This window comes from Podarcis liolepis, assembly GCF_965112155.1.
Source record: "Podarcis liolepis genome assembly, chromosome: 7".
Lineage (NCBI taxonomy): Eukaryota > Metazoa > Chordata > Lepidosauria > Squamata > Lacertidae > Podarcis > Podarcis liolepis.
This window is the reverse complement of record NC_139561.1, coordinates 95,084,917-95,110,870: the sequence shown is the minus strand read 5'-3', so window position 1 is coordinate 95,110,870 and position 25,954 is coordinate 95,084,917. Positions and strand designations below refer to the sequence as shown.

Below are 25,954 nucleotides of genomic sequence, written 5' to 3'. Positions count from 1 at the left end.
TATGTACAAATAAGTTTTAAGTGTTAGGGTTTTTTATGGTAAGATAAGGTTAAAATAAATTAAGACAATTAAATGACAGAAAATAGTGAAAGATGGAAAGGATATGCTGAAATAATGAATAACCAGAATACAAAAAAAAGGAGATGTGAGGAGGTTGATGAAACAAGTTAATGAAAGACAAAGATATGGAAATATTGGATCTATTTTTAACTTTTTTGCTTTTGTTTTTGGTCTTGATGTATTGTGTGTTTTGTTCTTTTTTTTCTTTTTCTTTTCTTTTCTTTTTTATATGTATTGACTTGTATTGTTTAATCTCTTTTTCTCTTTTTTTATACTTTTTTCTGTAATTTAAAACTTTCAATAAATATCATTTAAAAACAAAAAACAAAAACACAAAATAAATAGCAAAAACAAAAGCCCCAAACTTAATCCATTCCTGAAGTCCATTTGACTTCCAAAATGTTCGAAAACTGATTGGTCCAGGCGCCCCAAAAACAATAGCCAGCCGCCACATCGGCTGTTTGGCTTCCGAAATGTTCGAAAACTGGAACACTCACTTTGGGTTTTTGGGGGTTTGGGAACCAAGGTACCACTGTATCTCCAACACTGGCTGGCAGCAGTGGGCCTTCAGGCTTTTCCTAGGAGACGCTGCCATGCATTGAAGCGAGACCCTTCTGCATGCAGGACAGCTGCTCTGCCAGTTGCAATGGCCCTTCGCCAGGCGAGGCTTTGAGCCCTGGGGGGCGGGCCCAGGGGGGTTTGCTGCAGCGCCCCTCTACAATGCCACACAGTGCTGTCTGCCCCAAGGGTGCCCTCCCCATTATTTAGTTTTATTTTATTGCATTGCATTTCTGGCTCACCTTCCCCCCCCCCAAGAGCTCAAAGGAGCGTGCCAGGTTCCCTCCCTCCGCATTTAAACCCCAAAATAACGCTGTGAGGTAGCTTGCAACTGATTGATTGATTGATTGAGTTTATATACTGCCCGGAGGTCCCAGGGTGGTTCACAGGAAAGATCAGAACACATATACCGTATTTTTCCGTGTATAAGACGCCCCCATGTATAAGACGACCCCTATTTAAAAAAAAGAAAGAAATTAAGCTGTTTAGCTTTTTTTGGTGGTGGGGGATGTGACTTCTGCCAATCGCTCACCTGCCTGCCCGCCACTGCCAATCGCCTGCCACAGCCACTGCCAATCGCACACCTCGCCACAGCCACCAATTGTCTGCCCGCTCGCCCCCACCCACTTGTCGCAGCCGCCAATCACCCGCCCAATTGCCGCTGCCAATCTCCTGGTTGCTGCTGCCATTAATCACATCCCCCCCCCCCCCCGCATTCACTATCCGTGTATAGACGACACCCAATTTCTGCCTAATTTTCTTTGGCCAAAAGCGTCGTCTTATACACAGAAAAATACAGTAATTAGAATAAAAACAATGCAGAACCAGGGCCTTCTTGGTAGTGGCTCCCACCCTGTGGATGCCAAAGAGATAAACAACTACCTGACATTCAGAAGACACCTTAAGGCAGCCCTGTTCAGGGAAGTCTTTAATGGGTGACATTTTAGTGTATTTTTGGTCTCTGTGGAAGCCGCCCAGAGTGGCTGGGGAAACCCAGCCAGGTGGGCGGGGTACAAATAATAAATTATTATTATTATAATAACAGACACCCACCCAGCCAGGTTAGGTTGGGAGAGGCAAGCCCAAAGCCACCCAGTGAGTGGGGATTCGAACTCTGGGCTCCCGGTCCTGGTCTGACCCTAACCACTCCACCCCCCCCCCCGGGGTCTCATGTTGTTGGACTAGAACTCCCACCGTCCCTGAAGGTTTTGGGTTTTGCAGAAAAATCTAGACATCCCCATGTTGGCTTCTCCAGGAGAGATTTGGGGGTGGTGGAAAGTGGGGCACTCTGCATGCCCAGCAGCCCCCCTGCCCCCAGGAACTGTGGGGAGCCATAGGGTGGCTAAGGGGGGCAGAAGGGGGCTCCTGATGGACCTGCTCTGACCTCTCTCTCGTCTTCCCCAGCCGTCTGCCTCCCTCGATGTCGGAACGGGGGCCAGTGCAGGGCCCCCCAGCGCTGCGCCTGCCCCTCAGGCTTCTCCGGCCCCCGCTGTGAGCACGCCACCACGTCCCCCGGCCCCACGATGACGCCGCAGCCCCCCCGGGCGCCCCTGCGCTCCATGGCCATCCGCTGGCAGCCTCTGACGTGAGTTGGAGAGGGCGGGGGGCCTCCCTTTCAGCCCCCTCCCCTCGCACGCGCTGCAGGGCGCCGCAATCGAATCCTGCGCACGGTTCTGGTTGCCTCCTCTCAAAAGGGATATTGCAGAGTCGGAAAAGTGCAGCGATGGGAGGTTGGGGGCTCTTTACGGAAATGGGGAGCCAGAGGTGCGAAGGTCAAGAGAGTCTAGTCTAGGGGGCAGTGGTTGTAAATAAATTGGGACGTCAGCAGACATGGATTAAACGCTTGCAAAAAGCAACAATAAGGATCATTTTGAAGGGAAATAGTTTGTAAGCAGAAATTTGCAATGTAGAAAGTGGTTTGAATGTTTAAAATATCTGTGCAGTATATCACAAGTTTAATTGTTTAGTAGTTGGGAAATTGGGTAAAGGGATCTGGAATGTAAAATGATTTGGATTATTTAAAGAACCAGGAGAAGGAGTGGAGGGAAGTCCGAGGATTTGCAGGTGGGAAAATACCGTATTTTTTGCTCTATAAGACTCACTTTTCCCCTCCTAAAAAGTAAGGGGAAATGTGTGTGCGTCTTATGGAGCGAATGAAGCTGCGCAGCTATCCCAGAAGCCAGAACAGCAAGAGGGATTGCTGCTTTCGCTGCACAGCGATCCCTCTTGCTGTTCTGGCTTCTGGGATTCAGAATATTTTTTTATTGTTTTCCTCCTCCAAAAACTAGGTGCGTCTTGTAGTCTGGTGCATCTTATAGAGCGAAAAATACAGTATGTTTTCTTTTTGGTTATTTATTAATGTTAATGAGAAATGTGCAGCGTAATATGGTATTGATCCAATGTGGCCCATTGTGCTGGTCCCGGGGGGAGGTTCCTGTGGGGCGAGGTCCAGGACGGGGGTCTGTAGTCTGTCCTCCAAGGGCGGAGCGGGGTCCAAAGCGAGGAGCCGGGCAAGGACAGGAACTCTGGAGGAACAGGACTGGGTGCTGGCCAAAACAGCTCTTCAACGACGTTGCTCCTGCAACCTGGGACTGGGCTGACTGGCCTTTATCTTCTCTGAGGCCAGGGGGGGTCCCGGCCCCCAGGAGACCCGCCTCTCCTGGCCTTAAGGCGAGCACCACCTCCTGGGAGAGACCAGTTCCCTCCGCCTCTCTGCCCTGAGCCTCTGCAGCTCAGGAGAGGCTGGAGGGTTACTGGACCCAGGGGGGAACTCACCTTCCCCTGACAGGGCTGGGAGAGGTGCACCTGCAGGCAATGGGTCCTCAATCACCTCCGGAGCCGGAGAGGATTCACCTGGTGCCTGCTCCTGAGGATCCGGCACAGGTGCAGGCGCTTCAGATCCAAGGCCCTGACCCAGCTCAGCCAGCCCTGGAGGCGGGGACTCCTGTGCAGGCTGGGATTCCTCCGGTTCAGCCTCTGAATCGGATTCCCAGGCCACCACATATATATTGGGTTTTTATAATTGAAAACTAATAAAAATTATTTAACGGAAAGAGAGAGAGAGTTTAGTTGAGACTCCTCTTCTCACCCTGGTCAGCCAGAGGCCCCTTGCGGAAAGTTTGGAGTCAGGATTCCAACCCAGGAGCGCTCTCTGCTCCTTCGCTTCCGATGGTCGAGGCCGGCAGAGATTTGTCAAAGCCTCTTTGGAAGCCCTCGAGGAGCTGTGGGAGGGAGTTCCACAGTTTAACTTTGTTCTGTCTCCCCGAATCTCAGCTTCCACAGGTTCATGAGAGAGGAGGAAATGTCTCTCCATTATTTTTTTCCAGGCAAGGCCTCTTTTTGCAAACTTCTCTAAGGCTGCCTGTCCACAACGACTCTGCTCTGCCCTCCCCAGTCGGAGGCAGCGATGCTTCTGAATGCCAGACGCCGGCAACCACAGGCTCTGTGTTCGAATCCTGCTTTCTGCTTTCCCTTTGGGGCATCTGTTCAGCCCGGGGGGGGGGGACTGGAGGGTGGACCTGACGGGCCCCTGGCCTGATCCAGCGGCTGCTTCTTCTGTGGGGCTGGGCTTGGAGGGAGGGGTCATGGCGCCAGAGAGAGGTCTGGGGTGTTCTGACTTCTGTGGGGATTTGCTGCCTGTCTGTCCCTGACCCCCGGATCGTTCCCCTCAGGCTGGCTGAGCTCCAGGTGGTTCTCCGGCGCCGGAAGACATTGGACCCCTCTGAGAAGATGGCCACGATCCTGGCGCAGCATCTGGCCTCCCGGCCGAGCAGGGACAACAATGGCCCTCCTGGACACAGCCCCCCAGCAACGCCAAGGCCCCAAGGTACTGGGCACGGGGGGGGGGGAGGCAATCTGTTCTGTGCAAGGATCGGGGCCTGAAAGAGCGTGGGGCCTTCTCTGCTGGGGAAGAGGGGAGCGTGGGAGCTGGTGGGCTCTCCCTGCCGTTTCCTGGCCAGTAGAGAGCCGCTTTCTCCTGTAGCTCAAAGCAAAATCCTTAGTGCTGTGCAGAATTAATCTGTGGAACTCCCTGCCACAGGGAGCTGCTTGGATGGCTTTGAAAGAGCGAGAAGGAGGAGGAAGGGAGGGCTTTTGGGGCTCCTAGCCAGGACGACTCTGCTCTGCCCCCCCCCACTGGGGAGCAGCAACACTTCTGAATCCCTCTTGCCGGAAGCGTTGCTCTTGCGTTCGAATCCTGACTTCAGGATTCCCTTTGGCCTGACCCAGAGGCTCTCCTTCGCTTCTTCAAGGAGCCTCCTGCAATTGCGGAGGGGGAGGGCCAGAGCCTTGACGTTATTCTGGGTACCTCCCCCCCCCCCGTTGCCCCAGGCCGTTTCAGACGGGTTCCCATGTGCAGCGCAGTCCCCACCCCTCCGGATCCGGCAATTGTTCTGCCCCCCCCTTCTGCCTGAGTTTTTCCAGATGACGTCAGCCTGGCCTGCGATGGGAGGGTGAGGCCCGGCTGGCTGGGGGGGGGGGAGCGGGACAGCTCTGCTTTCTTCTCCCCCCCCCCAGCCAGCTTCCTCCCTGGGGAGCCTGTTCGGAAGCCCCACCCCCTGTTGCTTCCTAGGAGTGCTCTGCTCAGCCACTCTGAGGGGGGGGGGGCGGGTTGCAAGGCCTTTTACGCACCCCCCCTCCCTCCAGAAGGAGAACACCCACCTTGTCACACTCTGGACAACCTCGTGTTTTTTCCCTTTGGAGGGGGAGAATGAGCTCCTTCTCCTTCAGCTGTGAAGCAAGCAGCCCCATCATTGGGGGGGGGGAGGACAACAACTCAAGACTTGGGAAGCTGGAGAATTTGGGGTGGGGGGGAGCTAGGGGCACCGTGGCTCCTTTGGCACAGATGTTTGCCTCCTTTGCCCCCACCCACCTGCGTTTGCTGGGAGGCTTTTTATTGGGGGGGTGTTGAACAGCTGGAGCCAGCGGGGGGGGGGGAGACTCCAAGGCAAAGCTTGAGTAGATCCAGCAGCTGGAGGAGGATGCGGGGGGGGGGCATTGCTGCATGGGCCCCTCTCGGCACATTTGAAGTTGGGGGGGGCTGCTTTCATATCCTCGGCGAGGGGGGGGGAGAGGAGGAGGAGAGAGCCTCCTCTCTTGGGGAGGGGGAAGAGGTCTCTCGCCCCAGGAGGTGGGTTGGAGCAGGACTCTTGTGGGGGGGTCTCCTTCTGAGCTGACAAGTGCAGCGCTGAGCAAGAGCTGGCCGGTTCTCCCTCGCAGGGGGGGCGCTGCCGTTCGGGTTGCGAAAGGGACAGGGCTGCCGGACGCCTTTTTGCGGGGCTGGGGGGGGCTGGGATGTGGCTGCTCTGGGAACTTCGGCGGAGGCTGCTTTCCTGCTGGCACCCGGCTGGGGGGGCGGAGGCAAGGAGGGCGGCCCCCGGGTGGGTGCCAAGCCCAGGCAGCGCCGCTCCATCTGGGCTGCGCAGAGCAGGCGAAGAGTTAACGCTCCCAGCCGCCCCTCGTAAACATTGTGCTTGGCCGGGCGCCCGAGACCCCCCCCACCCACCGCCCACCCGACTGCTTCCAATTAGCTGGTGGGTCCGTCAGCTTCTGCGGTGGGTCGCCGGCTCCCCTGCCTGCTCCTCCACCCGTGGCGCCCTCTTCCGCGCGGGGCCATGATCCACGCCCGCCACTCCTTCCTCCCGGCCGTCTCCCTGCTGCTGCTCCTGCTCTGCCGGGACCACCTGCCCGCCGGTGCCCAGAGGGTCAAGGTCCTCTTCACCCCCATGGTCTGCCGGGTGCACTGCAGCAGCGAGGGCCGCTGCACCAACCACTGCGAGAGGGGCAATGCCACCACCCTGTACAGTGGGGCAGACGCCGGCCCGGCCGAAGGGGGACCCGGCTTCCGTGTCTGTGAGTATGGCAGCAGGGGGGCTTGGTGGGGGGCTGGCACGGGGCAGGGGATGCAGCACTCTGCCCTGGGCAGCGGGCAGCATGGAAAAGCAGGCAGCCTCTTCCATCAAGTGCCCTTCCTGGATCCCGTGTGCCACCCTGGGCGCTTAGAGCCCGCTCCTGCCCAGGTCATAGTCTCCTGCGTGGTCCTCTCTGCTGTGCCAGGCACACCTTTGCCCTCCCCTGGTTCTGTGTCTGGTTGCTGAGGTTTGTGGCTACCCCACCCCCCGTTTGGGCTAAGAGAAATGGGGGGGGGGCTTCCTGGTGCCCTCGCATCATCTGGTCCTTTCGATGGGCATTTTTCCCCTCCCTTTCCTGGAATGTGGTTTCTGTTTCCCAGGAACAGAGACAGGCAGCACTTCTCCCCCCCCCCTCCTGCCACTTGACCAGATGTCTCCCCAGCTGGTCCCCCCCCCCCCAGTGCATGGCTCCTCTCCCTCCCGCCCACCTGCCAGCTGCTGCCCTGGCAGAGGGACTCTCCCCTCACCCCCTTCTCTGTCTGCAGCTGGGTGTTGGTGTGTGGAAAGCAGCAAATGGGTCTGGGGGTCACGGCCTCTGCGGTCAAGCGGGCAGATGGGATTCTCCTGCTGCCACTCCTACGGCCAAACTTTTCCGGGGGGGCCTGCATGTGGGAGGGGGCCATCTGGGGGTGCAGATCCCACCCCCCAGGAAAAATGATGTTCCTGGGAATTATATGAGCGGCTGCTGAGCGACACCTTGCAGGACGAGGACGTAGGGGCCAGGGGTTCGTTGTCGTGTCGTCGTCCCCCGCGCCTCCCAGAAGGTGCTGAGGGTTGGGGGGGGGCCTGCCTGCTTCCCCACCCACGTTAACCCTGCGAGCGCCATCTCTTCCTGGTGCCCCACGAGGGTCTTCTCTCGGCCCCCGGATGCCGCCAGAGGCTCCTTTGGGGGCTGGAGGGGAGAGCAGGCGGCCAGCTGGCGCAGAGCCCTCCCCCCGCCAGATGGGCCCAGCTGCCTCTGGCGGGGGGCCGGGGGGGCTGAGCTCCAGCCCCAGAGGAGGCAGGCAGGCAGGCAGGCAGGGGCTCTTGCTGTCCTCAGGGCCACCCTGTGCCTCAGTTTCCCTGGGGGCTTGGAGAGGGGCGGGGGCTGTTGGGGGGGCGTCTCCCCGTCCTCCCCTCCCTGTTGTGCTTGGTGATGCTCCCCAGGCTGCGCGTGGGTGGGTGTGCAAAGCGAGGCGTGTCCTGGCGGGCCTTTCCCCGCGTGTCGTGCCTCGGAGCAGCGCCTGGTCCTTGAGCGGGGGGAGGCAGTGCCCCCCCAGGACGGGACACAGCACCACATGCTCATTGACGTAGTCCACAGCCCACGGGGGTGGGGGGGCTCTGGCGCTCCTGACCCCGCCACTCCCAGGAACAGAGGAATCCGGCCAGCGCGTCCATTAGCTCCGAAGACGCTGGCTGGCAGAAAGGGCTTGCCAGGGTTGCAGCCAGAGGAGTTTCTCTGGGAGATGGGACCCAGGACCTTCTGCCCCATAGATATGGCTCCTCCCTAAGGCCTGTGGAGGGTCAGACCTGACCTGCTTGCCCACCCCCCAAAAAATTCTGCTACTGAAGGCACTTGCAGTTCGCAGCCTTGCAGCAGTTTTGCTGCTACCATGTTGCTTCTACGGCGGGGGCTCCAAATGATGATGCTAATAATAAATAATAATAATAATAATAATAATAATAATAATAATAATAATAATCGCGCACCCATCTGACTCTGGATGGCCTAGTCTCTGGACGGCTTCCAACAAATATCAAAGCATAATAAAGCATCAAAGATTAAAAAATTCCCATTCCAGGGCTGCCTTCAGATGTCTTCTAAAAGTCGGAGAGTAATTTATCTCCTTGGCATCTGAAGGGAGGGTGCCACCACCGAGAAGGCCCTCTGCCCAGGTCCCTGTAACTTTGCTTCTCACAGTGAGGGAACCAGCAGAAGACCCTCGGAGGGGGGCCTCTGAACAATGGGGGTGGAGACGCTCCCTCAGGTACACAGGGCAGGTATGCCAGCCTTGCTCTGCAGCCCCAGCCAGGGGGGTGGGAAGGGGGGTGGGGGAGGACTGCCTCAGGTGTCATCCCTGAGGGGAGTGACAAAATCCCTCTTGGTCGGATCACCGCCCCCCCCCCCGCTCCCGGGCACCGATTGCAGCGCTGATCCTGGGTGCACGACATGTGGGGTCTGCCATTCTGCCAGAGCCCAGCAGAGGGACTATGGGGTCCCTGGCACAGAACCCCCCTTTGGCATCGTGGAATTACAGGGTTGTGGGTCGAAGCCAAGGGTCCTCTAGTCTGACCCCCGCCCTGCAGGAATCACAGCTGAAGAATCCCTGAATGACAGCTGCCCAAGGGGGTCTCCTCCTCACCCCCCAACCGCACCCTTTCTTGGCCGGGGGGGTGCAGCTGAGGCCCTTTCCTGGTGAGCAAGAAGGCCAAGTTCTGGCCCCGATCCTCCTCTTCCTGTGGCCCTGAGTTTCCCAAAGGGGTGGGGAGGGGCTGGCAGCTGACCCCCGCCTTCTGGGGGGCCTCAGGGACTGAGCCAGCTGCCCCCTGCCTCTCTCCTTCCTCGCGTCTCCATGGGGTCAGGCCTGAGACGGAGTAAGCCATGGGCGTCCTGAGAGTTTTATGCCCCCCCCCCAGGTCTAAATTTTGACTGTCAGAAGTAGACAGAGGACAGCCCCCTTTGGCAGCCGGGAGTCCAGTCCAGGGCAGGAATCCTTCTTCACTCGGCACAGTTAACTTACGGAACTCCCTGCCACAAAGGTGGCCACCAACTGGGCTATTGATGGCCACGGTGGCTCTGCTCTGCCCTCCATGGTCGGAGGAAACAGTGCGTCTGAATGCCAGTCGCCGGGAACCACAGGAGGGAGAGCGCTCTTGGGTTCGAATTCTGCTTGCAAGTTCCCCACAATGGAATCTGGTCGGCCACTGTGGGAAGCGGCTGCTGGACTGCATGCCCCCCCCCTTCTGGTGGAACCTCCAGCTCCAGAAGCAGTCTACCTGGATTCCTGGGTTCTTGGGGGTATTTAGCTGCTGTGAGAACAGGACTAGATGGGTCCCCCTTGGGCCCGATTCCAGGAGGCTCCTCTGCCCCTGCCCCAAAGTGGCCCCCACCAACCTGGAAACCCCACCCCCACTGTTTTGAACTACAACTCCCACCAGCCCTTGCAACTTAGAGCTGTGCTGGGGGGAGCCTCTATCCGCAAGGCCCCTGTTTTGTCAAGGCTGCCTGGACCGCCAGGCCCCCCCCCCAAAGATAACATTGATTAAGGTTTCGAGTGTCGCGGTGCAAAGGTGGAGCAGCTAACGAAACGAACCGAGAACGAGAAAACCGACAGGCCAATAACGGAGGCAGGACCTGGGAGGAGGTCAGGACGAAAATGACGAGGAAAATGTGCCAAAATAATCTTGCAGAACGTAGCGTAAATAGACACAGTTTCTTCTTTACGTAAGGAGAAATAAACACGGAGATAATATAAACTGGGCGCGAGGCTGCAATTACAGCTTCCATATGTCCAGCGAGGGAGAGAGGCAGCCGCCTGGACAGCAGGAAGAACTTTCTGAGATCAAGAGCCGTTGGACGGGGGGGGGGACAGACCCCCTGGGAAGATTGCTAAGCGGAGGTTGGGGGGTTGTCTGCCCCGGGGGGTCCATCTGTGGCTCCTGCACTGCGGGGGGTCAGGCTGTGTAGAGTCCAAGAGCACCCCCCCCCTCTGGTGGAGCAGGAGGGGAAGTTTTCATAGAATCTCAGGATTTTAGAATTGTAGAGTTGGAAGGGGACCCCCAGAGATCATCTGGTCCAACCCCCTGCAAGGCAGGAATCGCAGCTGGAGAATCCCTGGCATCCGAACTTAGAAATGGAAAGCGTAATGCCGGTGATCAACAAAAGAGGTTCAAAGACTCTCCAAAGGCAAATCTTTAAAAATGTAGTATAAACACCGACAACTGGGAAACACCGGCCTGTGAGCGCTCCAGTTGGAGAACAAAGGTGTCCTGGGCTTTGAAGACACTTGAACTCAGGACACAAGGAAGAAATGTGCCAAGAGGAAGGCACGCTTGGCAAATCCACACCAGGATCAACTCCCGCCCGGAAACCCCACTGTGGAAGGACGTGTGGATCCAGAACTGGCCTCCACAGTCACTTACGGACTCACTGTGAAGACCCTGTTCGTGGAAGACAATCTTGCTCGGCTACGAGAGAAGAAGATTCCTGACTGAGGGCCACCCAACCTCTGCTTAAAAGCGTCCGATGAAAGAGAGTCCCTTCCGAGGAAGCCCATTCCTCCGTCTCACGGCTCTTGCTGTCAGAAAGCTCTTCCTATTGCTTAGTTAAAATCTCCTTTCTTGCTGTTTGAATCCACTGATTCGGATCCTGCCCCCTGGACTTTGCTGAACCAGTCACCTTGGACAGTTTTGGTTCCAGAGAGCTTTGGAAAGGAGGCAGGACCAGCAGCCCCAGTCCTTGCGGGAGTCTTTTCCGTGGTTGGGGCAGGATGGGGAGGGGACCACACCTGCTGTCCCTTCCTCTACCCTCAGCTCAGGTTGACCCTGGCGGGGGGGGGGGATGAGTGTCCTGCCTTGCAGGAGGGGGTCGGACAAGGTGTCCGTGTGGCCCTCTCCAAGGACCCCTCTTGCAGGCTGCTTCCTGCCATGACAGCTTTTCCAGAGAGGACAAGGAGTGTAGGGTGGTGTTCTGCCGCTGAAGGACTCTGTGGGGCCCAGAAGCTTGCACATTTCTGACTTTCAAGAGAGAGCGAGCTTGGGGCTGGACTGTGCTGTGCCTGCTCTGGATCGGTTGGCAAGAGAAGCCCCTGCGCTGCTTTCTCAATCTGCTCCGTCGCTGGTGCCCGGCTGGCCCTCTCCCTACGCCAACAGATTACCCTCTGCCTAATCTGGCCTCCCTCTGACCGCGGCCCAGCTGGCTGGCCTGCAGACGTGCCCTCTCAAAGGCCTGGCAGGATCTGTCCCTTCTCAGCACCGCCCAGACGGGCACAGGGCGGCCAAGAACAACCGAGACTGTCTGGCCGGCCTCGACTGCGCCTGGGAATGTGGGGCAAGTGGGCCCCCCTCCAAGAGACCTGGCTCCCGCCCAGCCCCAGGGATTGGGGGGCGCTCTGCATTGCAGGCCGAGTGGGCATGGGGTCCCGTTGCTCCAAGGAGGGCTCAGGACCCCACAGTGCCAGGCAGCGCTGTGTGTTAAAGGACAACCTTCTTTTCCTGATTATTCTCCACCCCCCAGATCAGCCCAGTTCAGATCTTGCTGTGCAGATGCCTCCCCCCCCCCCGAGTGTTTAGAAAAGCACATACCTCACCGTGACTCTGGCAAGCGAGCCAAGCCGCACGCTCTGGACGGAGGCCACGCGCCCCCTACCCCGTCCCCCCAGGGGAAGGTGGGGTGTCCTGAGAGCAGAGACTTCCTGCTGACTTGGCAGCCCAGACCCTACCGGGGGGGGGAGCCGGAGACTTTTCCTAACACAAACACACAGCTCCCAAACCCCCAAAGCCAGCTGAGCAGAAGACATGCAGGATGAGGCTCAGTTTTGGCAACCGGATCGGGACACTGGAGTCGCCGTGCTGGGACCACGTGTCGCGAGTGCCAGGAAGTTTCTCCAGAGTCTCCCCTCTGAGACTCGCTCAAGAATGGGGGCAAAGGGGCATCTCGGCCCCCAAGGAGCTGCAGGAATCTCTCTTGCGTTGCAGCAGGGAGGGAATGTCCTTGTTATTGATCTCGTAAAAATTGACTGTAAGACAAGAACGTTAAAAGCCTCAAAGCAGTTTGCAAGAAGATCCAACGAGAAAAATCAAGCATGGTTCGCTTTAAAATGTACAAAGCGTAAAATATGAAAAGCCGATTAAAGTTGCCTCAATTTTCTAAACATCTGGGTTAGGGTGCTTTTAGCAGGTGCCAAAAAGAGTCCAGCGAAGGTGCCTCAAGTGGCAGGGAGTTCCAAAGGCTCGGTTCTGCCACTAAATGACCGAGTTCTTGAAAGCACAAATCAAAGCAGTCTTTCCTGCTTGGCAGGGGGTTGGACTCGATGGCCCTTGTGGTCTCTTCCAACTCTATGATTCTATGATTCTATAGGTGGGGACCTTTTGGGTAAGGAGGTCTCGTCCTGCTGGGACCATTTCCCAGGTGGGCGTGTCTAGGATCGAAGTCATTGTTTATTTTATTTATAATTACATCCCACTTTAAGAACCTAAGAAGAGCCCTGGATGAGGCCAATGGCCCACCTAGTCAAGCATCCTCATCTCCCAGCGGCCAAATTTCCCTAAGAACCCAGGAATCCAGATAGACTGCCTCTGGAGCTGGAGGTTCCTCCAGAAGAGCCTGGCTGCTGGATCAGGCCAAAGGGGGCCTGTCCAGTCTGGCAGCCTGTCCTCACGGCGGCCGAGTAGATGTCCACAAGCCGGAGCTGAGAGCAAAAACCCCTCTCCCCTCTGCAGTTTGCAGCAGCTGCCACTCGGAAGCACCTGTGGCCTCCTGCAAGGTGGCCATAAAATTAGCACGCCATAAATAAAAAGGGATTTCTGATGGCAGAGGCAGCGGCGCGGATGGGAAGTGTTAAAAACCCAGGTTCTCCTGCCGCTCAAATAGTGCATGACATAATGGGATCCTGACCTTATTTTCATGGCCCAGTCCCAGTCCATAAGTCTGAAAAGGGGCGCATGCAGTGGAGCAGCCATGGGCATAGCATGGTAAAAGTACCATTGGTCCTGAAACTTTAAACCCAGCAGCCAGAAGTCGTGAGGGTGGACTGGAAGCGGGGGAAAGGCCGATTCAGCATCACCCTTTGCCACAAGAGCGCCAGGGCTGCCGCGCTCCTTCATAAGCTTGGCTGCATAATCCGGCACCGCATATTTTACTGAGCATTGCGTCATTTACTGATCTGCTTTCTGGGTATGATAAGTTATGAATTGTGTGCAACTCACCCGGTACCTTGTTAGGCACGATACCCAGAGGTGATACTATAAATTTAGGGAAAGGGGGCTCTGGGAATGGACCTGCAACCCCCCCTAAAAGGTGCTCTTTGGAAATATTTTTCAGGGCAACAGGGGCGTAAGAAGGGGGGGGCGTCCCAGGTTCCATCATGGAGGGGGGTGACAAATTATCAAGGAACAATTACCACCCTACCAGGGCGGTTCATAAAAACCTTTTTTTAAAAAAAAGCCTGTTCCAAAGGTCTTATCTTGCTAAACTTTACATAGCTATATCTGAAATTTCATGCATATCAGTTAATATCTTGACCCTCCTCCACGAAAATAGCTGTTTACGTTTTCCTATGTCGCAAAGGCTGAAATTTCAATTCAGTGGAGCACTTACTGTTCCCAACCCTAACCCTGCGGAAAGCCATCTAAATCGACTTTGATTTGATTTTGACATGTTTTTAGGAGGTGATTTAATTATTGTTTGATTTTATACCAATGTTATGTATCTGATGTTAGCCGCCCTGAGCCCGACTATGGCTGGGGAGGACGGGATATGAATAAAAGTTGATTATTCTTATTTATTATTATTCCTTTGTAAGAAAATACGAAATAACATAAAACCATTTTTGCAGGCAAAAAAATAATAATCAGTGGGGGGGGGCGAGAAGAAATTTTCTGCACCGGGTATCACCTGACTTTCCTAAACCTTTGCAGGAAAATTTGGGACATCTCATATACTGACTTTTATTTGGGGGGGTTGGTCAATGTCGAGGTGCCTACCGCTGGGATATGGAGCCTTCCTGGAAGCCCCCCCTCCAGGTATTTTGCCGCCTCCCTGCTGGGGAGGGTGAGGGGGGGCTAGGGAAAGGAGACGTTTATTTGCGGAAAGCCTTGGGAAATTTTCTTACCCCGAAAGCATTTTGTGGTAGGGTGAGAACCGCTGCAAAAGCACCTTTGTTAAACTCCGAACACAATTTCCTTAGCACCCTCCACCCCCCCCGGGGGGGGGGAACCCTGGACTGGGGAGGGAGCAGCTCCTCTTTTGCATCTGCAACCTCTGGACCCGGGGGGGGGTGCAAAGTCATCAGCTGCCCCCTCCCCTGAGCTGCGGGGCTGAGAGCGGTCAGGGACCCTGGGGCTCTCTCTTCCTGTCTCCTCCCCAGTCGTGTGTCCCCAGAGAGTTTTCTTCCCCCGGGGAGAGTCTGCACCTGGACGGAGAGTTGGCCTTTGTGCACCTGGGGGTCCAAAGAGCCAAGGGAGGGGGCCTCTGTCCTGGGAAGCAGCTGCAATTATTATTTAGTTATTTAGTTATTCAACTTAGACGCTGCCCTATACCTGGAGGTCTCAGGGCAGTTCACAAACAAGACCACAACATATAAAATCAAACAAAAAACAGCACCCCTCCGCACATTCTAAAAGGGTGTTGGGTGTCAATAAGTTCAACCAAAGGCCTGCTTAAAAGAAACGTTTTTGCCTGGTGCCTAAAGGTGTATAATGAAGGTGCCAGGCAAACTTCCCTGGGGAGAGCATTCCACGGACGGGGAGCCACTGCAGAGAAGGCCCCGCTCTTGTGTTGACCTCCTCCGGACCTCTCAAGGAGGAGGGATGAGAGAGATGGGGAAGGAGGAGGGATTTATTTTATTGCTGCATTTACTTTATTGCATTTATAGCCCTGTCTTTCCCCCTCCTCCTTTGACCCCCACAACAACCCTGCGTGGGAGGCCAGGCTGGGAGGCAGCGGCTGGCCCCCAAGGACACCCGAGGACTGAGGGCAGAATTTCAAACCAGGTCCTAGTCCGGCGCTAACCACTAGACCACACTCTCTTCCAACTAGGCGAAAAAGGAAAACGCGCCCCTGGATTCTGACTCCTGTCTGCAGGTGTGGCTGCTGAGCTGATCTCTCTCTCTCTCTCTGCCCCACAGTCCTCTGCCCCCTCATCTGCCAAAATGGGGGGGTCTGCCTCAAGAAGGACAAGTGCCTTTGCCCCCCCAGCTGGACGGGGAAGTTCTGCCACATCCCAGCCCTCCCTCGGCCCCACGGACAGCAGGCGCCCTCCCGCCGCGAGACCAGCGCCCAGGCCGAAGGGGGGGCCCAGCCCATGGCCAAGTCCACCTACACCCTCCCCATCGCCAACCACCGCGAGGAGCGTGACGGTAAGACGGGGGCCGGGAGAGGGGGGCGGGTTGGGCTAGATGGCCTTGGGGGGTCCCTTCCCGCTCTCCCCTCATGGGATTCTAAGAGGAGTAAGGGAAGGGGGGGGACAGGATGGAGCTGAGGAGGTTAGAGGTTCCAGGACACAGTTAAGTCATTTTGGGCACGCTGCCCGCCTTGGATTCGAAATCCCACCCCCCCAAAAAGCATCAATATAGTAAGAATGAATAATAATTTTTATTATTTCTACCCCCGCCAATCTGGCTGGGTTTCTCCAGCCGTTATTCAGAAGAGCACGTTGCACGACTTGTCAAGGAAAGAACACTGTGAAATTCTAAGCAGTAACAATTTGTTGCATATTTCGGCAAGATCTAATTAAAAGCAGGGAGTTTTAGGTGTCTGAGAGGACGCCCCCCCCCCCGCTGCCCTCTTGCCTCTTAGCGCCCTCCCCCAGGTCATAAGTATCTTATTCTTCCTTCTTTTAATAATTTCAATGTGGTGACAAGAAATTTTCTGCACTGGGTACCACCTGACCTTGCTATGCTACTGTATCCCTCTGGGGTTGCACCACCCCCTTTGGGAATCTCAGAGTTAAATGGCGTGGTTGTTGGGGAGGGGGACACGCCCAGCTGGGAAGCCAGTGCGAGGCCGGATCCTGCGCTGCGCGGCTTCCCCTGCTGTGAGGACCCTTGGGTGCCCACAGGGCCATGCTGCGTCAAGCGCAGCCAAGACCATTCTGGTTTGAGTTGGCAGGAGAGACACCCCCACTCCTTACAGCTCGGGGGGAAGAACCCCAGAAGATCCCATCCAGTCCAGCCTCCTGTTCTCACAGTCGCCAAATACCCCAAAGACCCTGGCATTTGAGGTAGACTGAGCCTGGACCTGGAGGCTCCATTTGAGCGTCAGAAGGACCTAGCTGCTGGATCAGGCCCTCCAGTCCAGCCACCTGCTCTCGCAGTGGCCAACCAGGTTTCCCCAAGGGAAACCAGCAATCAGGATTCGAACCCGAGACTGACTTGTGGTTCCCAGCGACTGGGGGCCAGAGGCTCCCTCGCTTGGCGCTGGCAGGAGATCCCTTTCGGGTGGGGGCGGGGGGGGGCTCCTTTTTGGGCCCGGCTCCTGGAAAAGGGATCTGTGCCAGCCAGGAAGGGACGGAGCAGACATCCAGCGACAGAGGAGATAAATGTTTGCTGGAGGGACGCCTGGAATTCTTCCTTTTGGAGGGAGGCAGAGGGACAGGCTGCCTGCCTGCAAATATTTGAGGAGATATCGGCAGGAATGGGACGCGCTGTCTCTCCTCCTCCCCGCCCAGCCAAAGCCCCCGAGACGCAGCTGGAGCCTCCGAGGCGCAGATGACGCAGCAGGAGGAATTTGGCAGGGGAGAGGCCACTCGAGGGCCGTGGGCTCAGCGGAGCCTCCGTGGGCAGGAGCAGCCTACCTTAGAGGCACTGGAGGGAGGGAGGGAGGAAGGGGGAGAAGCAGCAGGTGGGGCTCTGCCTTGGTTCCTTGGCTGGGAGTTGGCGAGGGGAGAATCGTAATACTACTACTAATAATAATCAAATAATAATAATAATAATAATAATAATAATAAATTAATAATCAATTTTATTTATATCCCGCCCTCCCCGGCCAAAGCCAGGTTCAGAGTGGCTGACATCATATAAAAAAGACAATATGCATAATGCAATATACAATATGCAAATAAAATAACATTCACCCTTCATTAAAATAATATAGAATACTATTAAATATCAGCACTTCAAGATTAAACAGAAATCCACACTTAACAGTGACAAGAAGTAATTTCTCAACTCCAGTCAATAAAACAACAGCAGCTCACAGGGCACAACACTTGGTGGGGGTGGGCTGGATGACCCCCAGGGCTCCCTTCCAGCTCCACAATTCTACGATTCCCCAAATTTCTCGGTTTGGGTCTTGCCTGCCTTCCAGGTCTTTGGGGGTCCCTCTCAGTCCCCTCTTCTCAATGGTCCCTTCAGCCTCCCTCTCTGCCCCCCTTGACCCGCCTCTCCCCCCCCAGGTGTGGCCTCGCTGGCCAGCGTCCACGTGGAGCACCCTCCCGAGGCCTCGGTCACCATCCACCAGGTGGAGCGCGTGAGCGAGGAGCCGGCGGGGGACGCCAACGCCCTGCCCCTCTCCCGCCCGGCCCTCTACAGCGTCCTGGCGCAGAGCAGCCCCCGAGAGACCCCCAGCGGGGGCTACGGAGAGGGCGCCGGGTTCGGATACTGCTTCCGGCAGCTCCGCGGAGGAGAGGTACTACTTGGGGTGGGGGGCATGGGGGGAGAGGGGAGGGCGGGGGGCGGCTGTGGCTCATGCAGAATGGAGAGGACCAAGCCCCCCCATCAGCTCACTTGCAACTCAGCCCTCTAGGGCAAAAAAGGGGGTCTGCTTAGAGAACCCTCTGTAAATGGGGGCAATCTAGGGGTCTCCCACTGTTCCTTAAAAAAGCCAGCAGCTCTCCGTTCTTAAAGACATAAGAGGAGACTTCAGGATCAGGCCAGTGGCCCCCCGAGTCCAGCTTTCTATTCTCACAGTGGCCAAATACCCCCAAGAACTTAGGAATCCAGGCCATGTCAAATTGAATTTCAGAATGATATCCAAAACAAGTATCAACCAGTGAGTTTTTATTTTGATAACAACTTTTCTTGGTCATTTCTGTTGTACGGTTTTCAAAACCAAAAAAGCATAAAAAAGAACTTAGGGATCCAGATAGACTGCCTCTGGACCTGGAGGTTCCATAAGATAAGACCGGAAGAAGCAGGGGCATCAACTATAGGGGGTCCGAGCACCCCAAAAATGTTTGGCTGTGGCTGCTCAGCACCCAATCCGCAGGGACCCCCACGTGACTTCCGGCGCTGTGCGAAGATCTGGAAGTCACATCCGAGGCCAACTGAGACTTCGGAGATGCGGTCGGAGGCCTGGCGAGAACTGTGACAACTCAGAACCGGACTTCCGGCGCCACTGGAATTCAGGTTCTGAGGGCGCTGGGTGCGTGAGCTCGTGGCATCGCATCACACGCACTGGGCACCCAGAACCCGGGGCCCAAATTGGCAGAAGGAGAGCCTAGAAATTGGCCTATCTGGTCCACCTTCCTCTTCTGGCAGTGGCCAACCATAGGAAGCCCACAGGCAGGACCTGAGTGCGAGAGCTTTCTCCTGTTATCGGCATTCAGAGGTAGACTGTCCCTGGGCATGGAGGTTCTGCGGTCAACATCGGCCTCTGTAAGAAGAGCAGGCTGGGATTCAAAGGTGTATTCGAAGGGAATGTGGGTGTGGGTCGTGGGTCCTGGCTGTGGGTCGTGCCCCCCTCCTCCGTGGGTTTGCCTAGAACAGGGGTAGGCAACCTAAGGCCCGTGGGCCGGATGCGGCCCAATCCCCTTCTCAATCCTGCCTGCTTATGGTCCAGGAAGCAGCGTGTTTTTACATGAGTAGAATGTGTCCTTTTATTTAAAATGCATCTCCGGGTTATTTGTGGGGCATAGGAATTAGTTCATTTCCCCCCAAAAAATCTAGACCGGCCCCCCACATGGTCTGAGGGACGGTGGACCGGCCCCCAGCTAAAAAAGGTTGCTGACCCCTAGTCTAGAATCTGCTTTCAAAGCCATCCAAGTTAGTGGCCGTGGCTGTCTCCTGTGGGAGGGAGTTCCGCAGTCCAGCTCTGCGCTGCCAGAAGGGAAGCACAGCTGTGAATTCATGTGAAGTGGAGACGGGGGGGAGGGGGCAGAGAGTGGCTGAGCCCCCCGCTGCCTCTTTGGCAAGGGGGTCTGGTTGACTCATCTGCTTTGGCTGGAGGCAGCAGGTGCCGTTCCAAAGCCGGGAGAAACAGGAGTTTGTGGGGCCCTTTTGATGGGGGTCTCTCCCCCCCCCTTGCCGCTGGGAGCAAAGCAAGGGGGGCCTGGAGGCCTCGGCCCCAGCAGGGCGAGGTTGGGGGGCCCGGCAAGCCCTGGTGGGTTTCTCTTTAGCGAAATGGCTGGATTTCAGCACTTTGGGTTGACCAGAGGCCAAGAGACTCGCAGATGATTGTGTCAGGAGGGAGGGGGCCGCCATCTGTGCCAAAAGAGGTGATTGTGAAATGGCAGCAGCTGGACTGGCTGGAGGGGGGTGTCTGAGGGGCACAGAGAGAAGAACGAAAGAAGAAAGAAAGATGAGAGCGAGGCAGAGAGACAGAAGGAGAGAGAGACAGAGATCGTAGTCGTCTTCTCTATGCCGATTCCAGGAACACATTTTAACTCTGTGGTGCCGTTAATAAGGATTTTCTTTTCTTCTGTCCTGGAGAGGAAGACGGGACCCCTCTTGTCTTCTGTCAAGGCAGGGGTGCACTTGGTAGCCCCCCCTTTTAGGGCTTGAACAAGCAAGGGGAAAGGAGGGGGTCTATCTTATTTTATTGCATTCTCACAGCCTGCCTTTTTCCTCAAATTCACGGTCCTCCCTCTGCATGTATCCCCCCCCACAACAGCCCTGTGAGGTAGACTAGGCTGAGAGGGAAACTGACCCCAAGCTCACCCAATCAGTGGGGGGATTCGAACCCAGGTCTCTCCTAGTCCGACATTCTCATCACGACGCCACACGGGCTCCTATGCGCGAAGGTTTTGCACACTTGTGAGCAGAGGGCACTGTGTACGCCCTGGGGGTCGCCATGGCTTTGCGAGGGAGGGAGCCCCTCTGCTCTGGGGGGGGGGGCTGCCCTATGGAGGGATTATCGTGGGCCAAACCCTGCCTTATCCTACAGGTGGGGACCAAAAGCTGGGCTTTTAGGGCTTCTCTGGAACAGCCAAGGTCTGGGCGATGCTGGGAGGGGGTTTCCTGGGTTAGGACCCCCCCAACTGACTCTCTCCCTCCTCTTTCAGTGCAGTGCCCCCCTGCCCGGCTTGCGCACTCGAGAGATCTGCTGCCGGGGGGCCGGCCTGGCCTGGGGGGTCCACGAGTGCCTGCCTTGTGCCAACGGCGACGTGGGTAAGGTTGCCGACTTGGCCCCCACCCTCTCCGAAGAAGGGGTAGTGGCTTTGGGGGGGACTGGGAAGGAGGACGTGGCTCGCACCGGGGTGCCCCAAACGCCTGCCCTTTGGGGGCATGGGGCACCCACTTAATGTGGCTTTTGGTGCAGCCCTGGAAGTGTTAGTGGTGGGGGGGTCTTGGTAGGGGGGCATGGATATAGCAAAGGGCTCCTCCAACCGCCTGCTCTCTCCTCAAAGGGGACGCCAGCCCTGTGGGGAGGAACGAGGTGGCCTGCCCCAAAGGCTTCCGCCGGCAGAACGGATCCTGCATTGGTGAGTGGGGCTGGGCTGGCCAAGGACCCCTTTGTTTGTGGGGGGGGGGCTTTTCCACCCCCGGACCCTTCTAGGGGCGAAGGCAGAGCCCCCACAAAGTCCATCCCCTGGCTCCCAGGCTTCTTCCCAGGAGTGGCTTTTGCTGCCCACCAATCCTGCCAGGACAGACCTGGATCTCCCCCCCACCAGCCTTTTCTGACACCCTCTTTCTCTCCTCCCCCCCATGGCCAGATGTGGACGAATGCACAGAGGGCAGCTTCTGCCACAACGGCGACTGCACCAACACCCGCGGCAGCTTTGCCTGCGTCTGCCACGAGGGGTACATCCTCGACTCGTCTCGAAGCAGCTGCATCTGTAAGTTGGGCACCCCTGGCACCGGCGTGGGGTGCTGGGGGGTGGAGGTGGGGCTGTGTGTTCCTGGTTGCATGAGCAGAGCCTGCTGGATCTGGCCAATGGTCCACCTAGTCCGGCCAAGTTTAAAGTGCTTTACTTACAAAATGTTCCAAAGGTCAGATTCATGCATTTATCCAAGCAGCAGCAAGGAAAACACAGGCAGAATAATTTTGGGTAGGAAATACAGAAATATAGCTCCAAACACATGCTCTGAGCTTGGCGCTTGCTTGGACACGATTTCCTTGGTCCGTTACATGGCTCAGAGAGAGAGAACAGGAAGAGAAGGCTTCACTTCCTCCCTCATTGGATAAGAAGGGGCGTGGCCTAGCTGAATCTAGGAATCTAACTCTGTGGTCTTAACCCCTTCATGCACCAACTAGCACTTATGTTTTTCCTGCAAATTCCCACAGCATCTCCCAGCGTCCAGCTTCGTTGGATGTCCAGCAGTTCTAGTGTTTTGAGAGAGAGAGCGGGGAAAGCTCTGCACTTTCTCCAGGCCAGGCGTAATTTTACAGACTTCTACGCTCTCGCCTCTCATTCGCTTTTCCTCTAAACTAAGAAGCCCCAAACGCTGCAGCCTTTTGTTGCAGAGGAGTCCAGCTGCCCCCTTTTCATTCTGGCTGCCCTTTTCTGAAAACCTCCTCTGACGCTGCCATCTCCATCTCCTTTTTGAGTGGAGGAGACCAGAACTGGGCACAGTGCCACACATACACCACGGTGTGCAGATACGCACACACACCGTATTTTTTGCTCAATAAGACACACTTTTTCTCTCCTAAAAAGGGGAAATGTCTGTGCATCTTATGGAGTGAATGCGTGGTCCCTGGAGCCAAATTGCCCAGGAGAGAAAAGCAGAATGTTTTTTTGTTTTTTTTTTAGAAATAGGGAAGGTGGTGTTGAAACAAAGCTGCTGATCGCTTGCCAATTGGGGAGAGAGAGATAAGGGATGCTAAAGGAGGCTGCCTGGGAGGGGGGAGGTAAAAGCCCATGGATGCTCAAGACTTTTCCATTGGGTCACCCCAAATTCACCATCAGATCACAGATGTCCATGGCTCCGGCCTGCACCAAAAAAGCCTCACAACCAATGTTGCATGGGGGCGCAATGGCACAAAAACGTGGTTACAAAGCACGGATCCACATGGATCCTCAGGATTTTTGCATTGGGCTACCCCAAACTCACCATCAAATCACATATCATGTCTGTGGCCACAGCATGAACCACAAAAATCATACATCCACTCTTTCGTTCGGAATTTTTTTTTCTTCTTGTTTTCCTCCTCTAAAAACTAGGTGCGTCTTATGGTCAGGTGCGTCTTATGGAGGTGTGTGTGTACATACATACATACATACGTACATACATACATACAAGTTTTCATCTTTTTCCTTTGTCACATTCATATCAAATCATATCATCATATACAACTTTGCTCATATCGAGCATCGACTTCCCCCCTCCCCCCCCCCGGCTTTCTTATGCAATCACAATCCTCTTAGCATTGCTATATCACCCTATTTACCTTCTTACTATTCTTAAAAAAAATTACTTCAGTATCTGTAAATCAGTTTCAGAAATCATCATTACAAAATATTTTAAATCAAAATGGCAAACGTTCTCAAATTAAAATGTTCTTTCATACAGTATGTTGTAGAAATTTACGCCAGTCCTTTTCAAACAGTTTGCTGGTTTCGGATTTTTCCTGTCAGCTTTGCCAGTTTTGCACATTCAATCATTTTTATCTGCCGTTCTTCCAAAGTTGGAAGTTCCTGCTGCTTCCATTTCGGGGCTAAAAGTGTCCTTGCAGCCGTGGTGGCATACATAAACATATTTAAGTCTACTTTTGGAATTTCGTCTCCCACAATACCCAATAGAAAAGCCTCCGGGTTTTTTTAAATAAGGGTATATTTAAAGATCATTTTTCAATTCATTATATATCATGGGTAGGCAGACTAAGGCCCAGGGGCCGGATCCGGGAACAGTCTGGGAATCAGCATGGTTTTTACATGAGTAGAATGTGTCCTTTTATTTATTGTATTTTTCGCTCCATAAGACACACTTTTTTCCTCCTAAAAAGTAAGGGGAGATGTCTGTGCGTCTTATGGAGCGAATGCGAATGCGTGGTCCCTGGAGCCAAATTGCCCAGGGGCAAAAAGCAGATCATGCTTTCTTTTTTTAAGAGGGAAGGGGGTGTTGAAACAAAGCCACTGGTTGGCAAGCGATCAGAAGCGAGATAAGGGACGCTAGCAATAAAGGAGGCTGCCTGGGAGGGGGGAGCTAAAGACAGCAAACTTGCAAGGAGAAGAGACAAGAAAACTAAAGCAATGAGGAGAGAAATTAGAAGAAAAGGAGGAGCAAAAAACTGCTCCAGTTAAGGAAAAGAAACTAAGGCAAACAAGAGGGAAGGGGGTGTTGAAAGGAAACAGCTAATGGGTAAGGGATCGGGAGGGAGATCAGAGAGGCTAGTGATAAAGGAGGCTGCCTGGGAGGGGGAGGTAAAAGCCCATGGATGCTCAAGACTTTTGCACTGGGTCACCCTGAATTCACCATCAGATCACATAGCATGTCCATGGCTACAGCCTGTACCAATAAAACACCCACCCACCCACTGTTTTGTGGGGCCGCAATGGTGCAAAAACGTGGTTACAAACCACGGATCCACATGGATCCTCAGGATTTTTGCATTGGGCTACCCCAAACTCACCATCAAATCACATATCATGTCTGTGGCCACAGCATGAACCACAAAAATCATTCCTCCACTGTTTCGTTCAGAATATTTATTTTTTTCTTGATTTCCTCCTTTAAAAACTAGGTGCGTCTTATGGTCAGGTGCATCTTGTGGAGCAAAAAATATGGTGCAATGCATCTCTGGGTTATTTTTGGGGCATAGGAATTTGTTCATATTTTTTCCCCAAAATATAGTCTGGCCCCCCACAAGGTCTGAGGGACGGTGGATCGGCCCCCTGCTGAAAACATTTGCAGACCCCTGTTGTATATTATATCCCAGCAGGCTTTAACTTTATTGCACGTCCACCACATATGTGCAGATTTTGAAGCCCCCCCTCTCCCCCCGCAGCCCACCACGTGATCTCGGAGGCCAAGGGCCCCTGCTTCCGCGTCCTGAGGGAGGGCGGCTGCTCCCTGCCCATCCTGCGCAACATCACCAAGCAGATCTGCTGCTGCAGCCGCGTGGGCAAGGCCTGGGGCCACGCCTGCGAGCGATGCCCACCCTTTGGCTCAGGTGAGGAGGGCGCCCAGGGAGGGGGCGATGGGGAGACATCCGGACGGCGGGACCAAAGGCTGGAAGGGGAGCCAGCTTTGCCTGGGCTGGGACAGCAAACGAATGCTGTGTGATGGCGGGTTGGGCCAGATGACCTTTGGGGGTCCCGTTCCAATTCCATCATTCCATAAGCTTTCTCTCTGCTCATGAGTGCAGAGGACCTGTTGCCCAGGGCAACCAGCCGCAGCCTGGGATTAAGTGGAGCAAGGCTGTGAGGGCAATGAAGTGGGGGGTGCTGAGGCCCCCCCAAAAAATAAACCCCTCTCTTCACACCGATCTCCTTCTCTTTGGCAGACGGGTTCAAGGAGATCTGCCCGGCGGGGCCCGGCTACCACTACTCGGCCTCTGACCTGCGCTACGACACCCGCTTCCTTGGCCAGGACCTGCCCCGGGTGCCCGTCGGCCGCCAGCAAGGGGGGCGGGATCCGGCCGCCAGACCCCCCCTGGCAACAACCACAGCGCCATCCGTCCGTATGTTCCCTGGGGGGAGGCCAGAGACCCCCCCCTTCTTGCTCTGTCCCTCTCCCCACGGCAGACCCTGCCTCTCGGGGCAGAGGGAGGGTGGCTTCTCTGATCTGGATGTTGGGGGGAAAGGGGAGCCTTGGCAGGCCATCCCTGCAAGGCGGGCCGGTTTGTGGAACTGGGGGGGGGGGCAGAGGGTGGGCAGTTCTACCCATGCTGCCTGGCACTGCAACGGCCCCCGGCTGCGACTCCCGCAAGGGTCCCTTCCAATTGAACAGTTCTTTCTTTCTAAGGCTGGCAGAGTCTGTGCCCGTGTGGATGAGGTGGGCTGGTGCCATTTCTCATCTTGCAGGGCTGGGCATTGGGGGGGGTCCTTGCCCCCTCCCCTCCTCACGCCAGCTCTCTCCCCGCCTTGCAGTGCGATGGAGCCCCCCGCCCACCTCCCTGCCAGAGCGCCAGCCCCCCCGGCGTGTGCCAACCCAGTCTCCGGACCCACCTGTGCCAGGTAGGAAAAATGGGCAAGTCAGGGGGGAGGGGGGCATTGTGCCTCAAGGTGGAACCGGAACTCAGTCGTTTCCTAGACTCTGGGATAGCTCCTTCGGTCGAGTGTGAGGCTCCTACTAACAATTTTAACTGTTGACAGTGGTTTTTAAGGACGTGATTTAGCTCTGCATGCAATTTCCCATTGACTGCTGTGCAGCGCCCCCTGGTGACACATTTTTACAACACATTTAAACATTATAACTCACCAGTATAGATTAGTCCTTATTCCGGTCTCACAGTTATTTTCCCTTTCCGCGATTGTTTTTATATATTATCTGTAAGCTGGACTAATGAAGAAATGCAGTATGATATTAGATCATCCCTCCCTGAACTTCAGAGCATGGGAAGTCGCCCAAAAGATATTTAATATGGCACTGAATATTTGGCTTTTTTGATTGTATTATAATTTGGA

At 55.4% G+C, this 25,954-nt stretch overlaps 1 protein-coding gene across 3 annotated transcripts in view; it reads left to right on the top strand.

The window, feature by feature from the left end:
* The window catches only part of LTBP4 (latent transforming growth factor beta binding protein 4), a gene marked incomplete at its 5' end in the record, with an annotated part of 54,197 nt that overhangs the window by 7,137 nt on the left and 21,106 nt on the right, over positions 1 to 25,954 (top strand). The window contains 10 exons of one of the 3 annotated variants that reach the window (XM_083516105.1): positions 2,023 to 2,203; positions 4,290 to 4,444; positions 15,354 to 15,584; positions 17,621 to 17,853; positions 20,447 to 20,552; positions 20,792 to 20,866; positions 21,098 to 21,220; positions 24,334 to 24,498; positions 24,832 to 25,008; positions 25,418 to 25,504. In XM_083516105.1, the coding sequence (XP_083372231.1) occupies positions 2,023 to 2,203; positions 4,290 to 4,444; positions 15,354 to 15,584; positions 17,621 to 17,853; positions 20,447 to 20,552; positions 20,792 to 20,866; positions 21,098 to 21,220; positions 24,334 to 24,498; positions 24,832 to 25,008; positions 25,418 to 25,504 (1,533 nt within the window). Of the gene's footprint in view, positions 1 to 2,022; positions 2,204 to 4,289; positions 4,445 to 5,958; positions 6,469 to 15,353; positions 15,585 to 17,620; positions 17,854 to 20,446; positions 20,553 to 20,791; positions 20,867 to 21,097; positions 21,221 to 24,333; positions 24,499 to 24,831; positions 25,009 to 25,417; positions 25,505 to 25,954 lie in introns of those variants that run through there. The other 2 variants (XM_083516106.1, XM_083516107.1) reach the window with 2 other exon arrangements.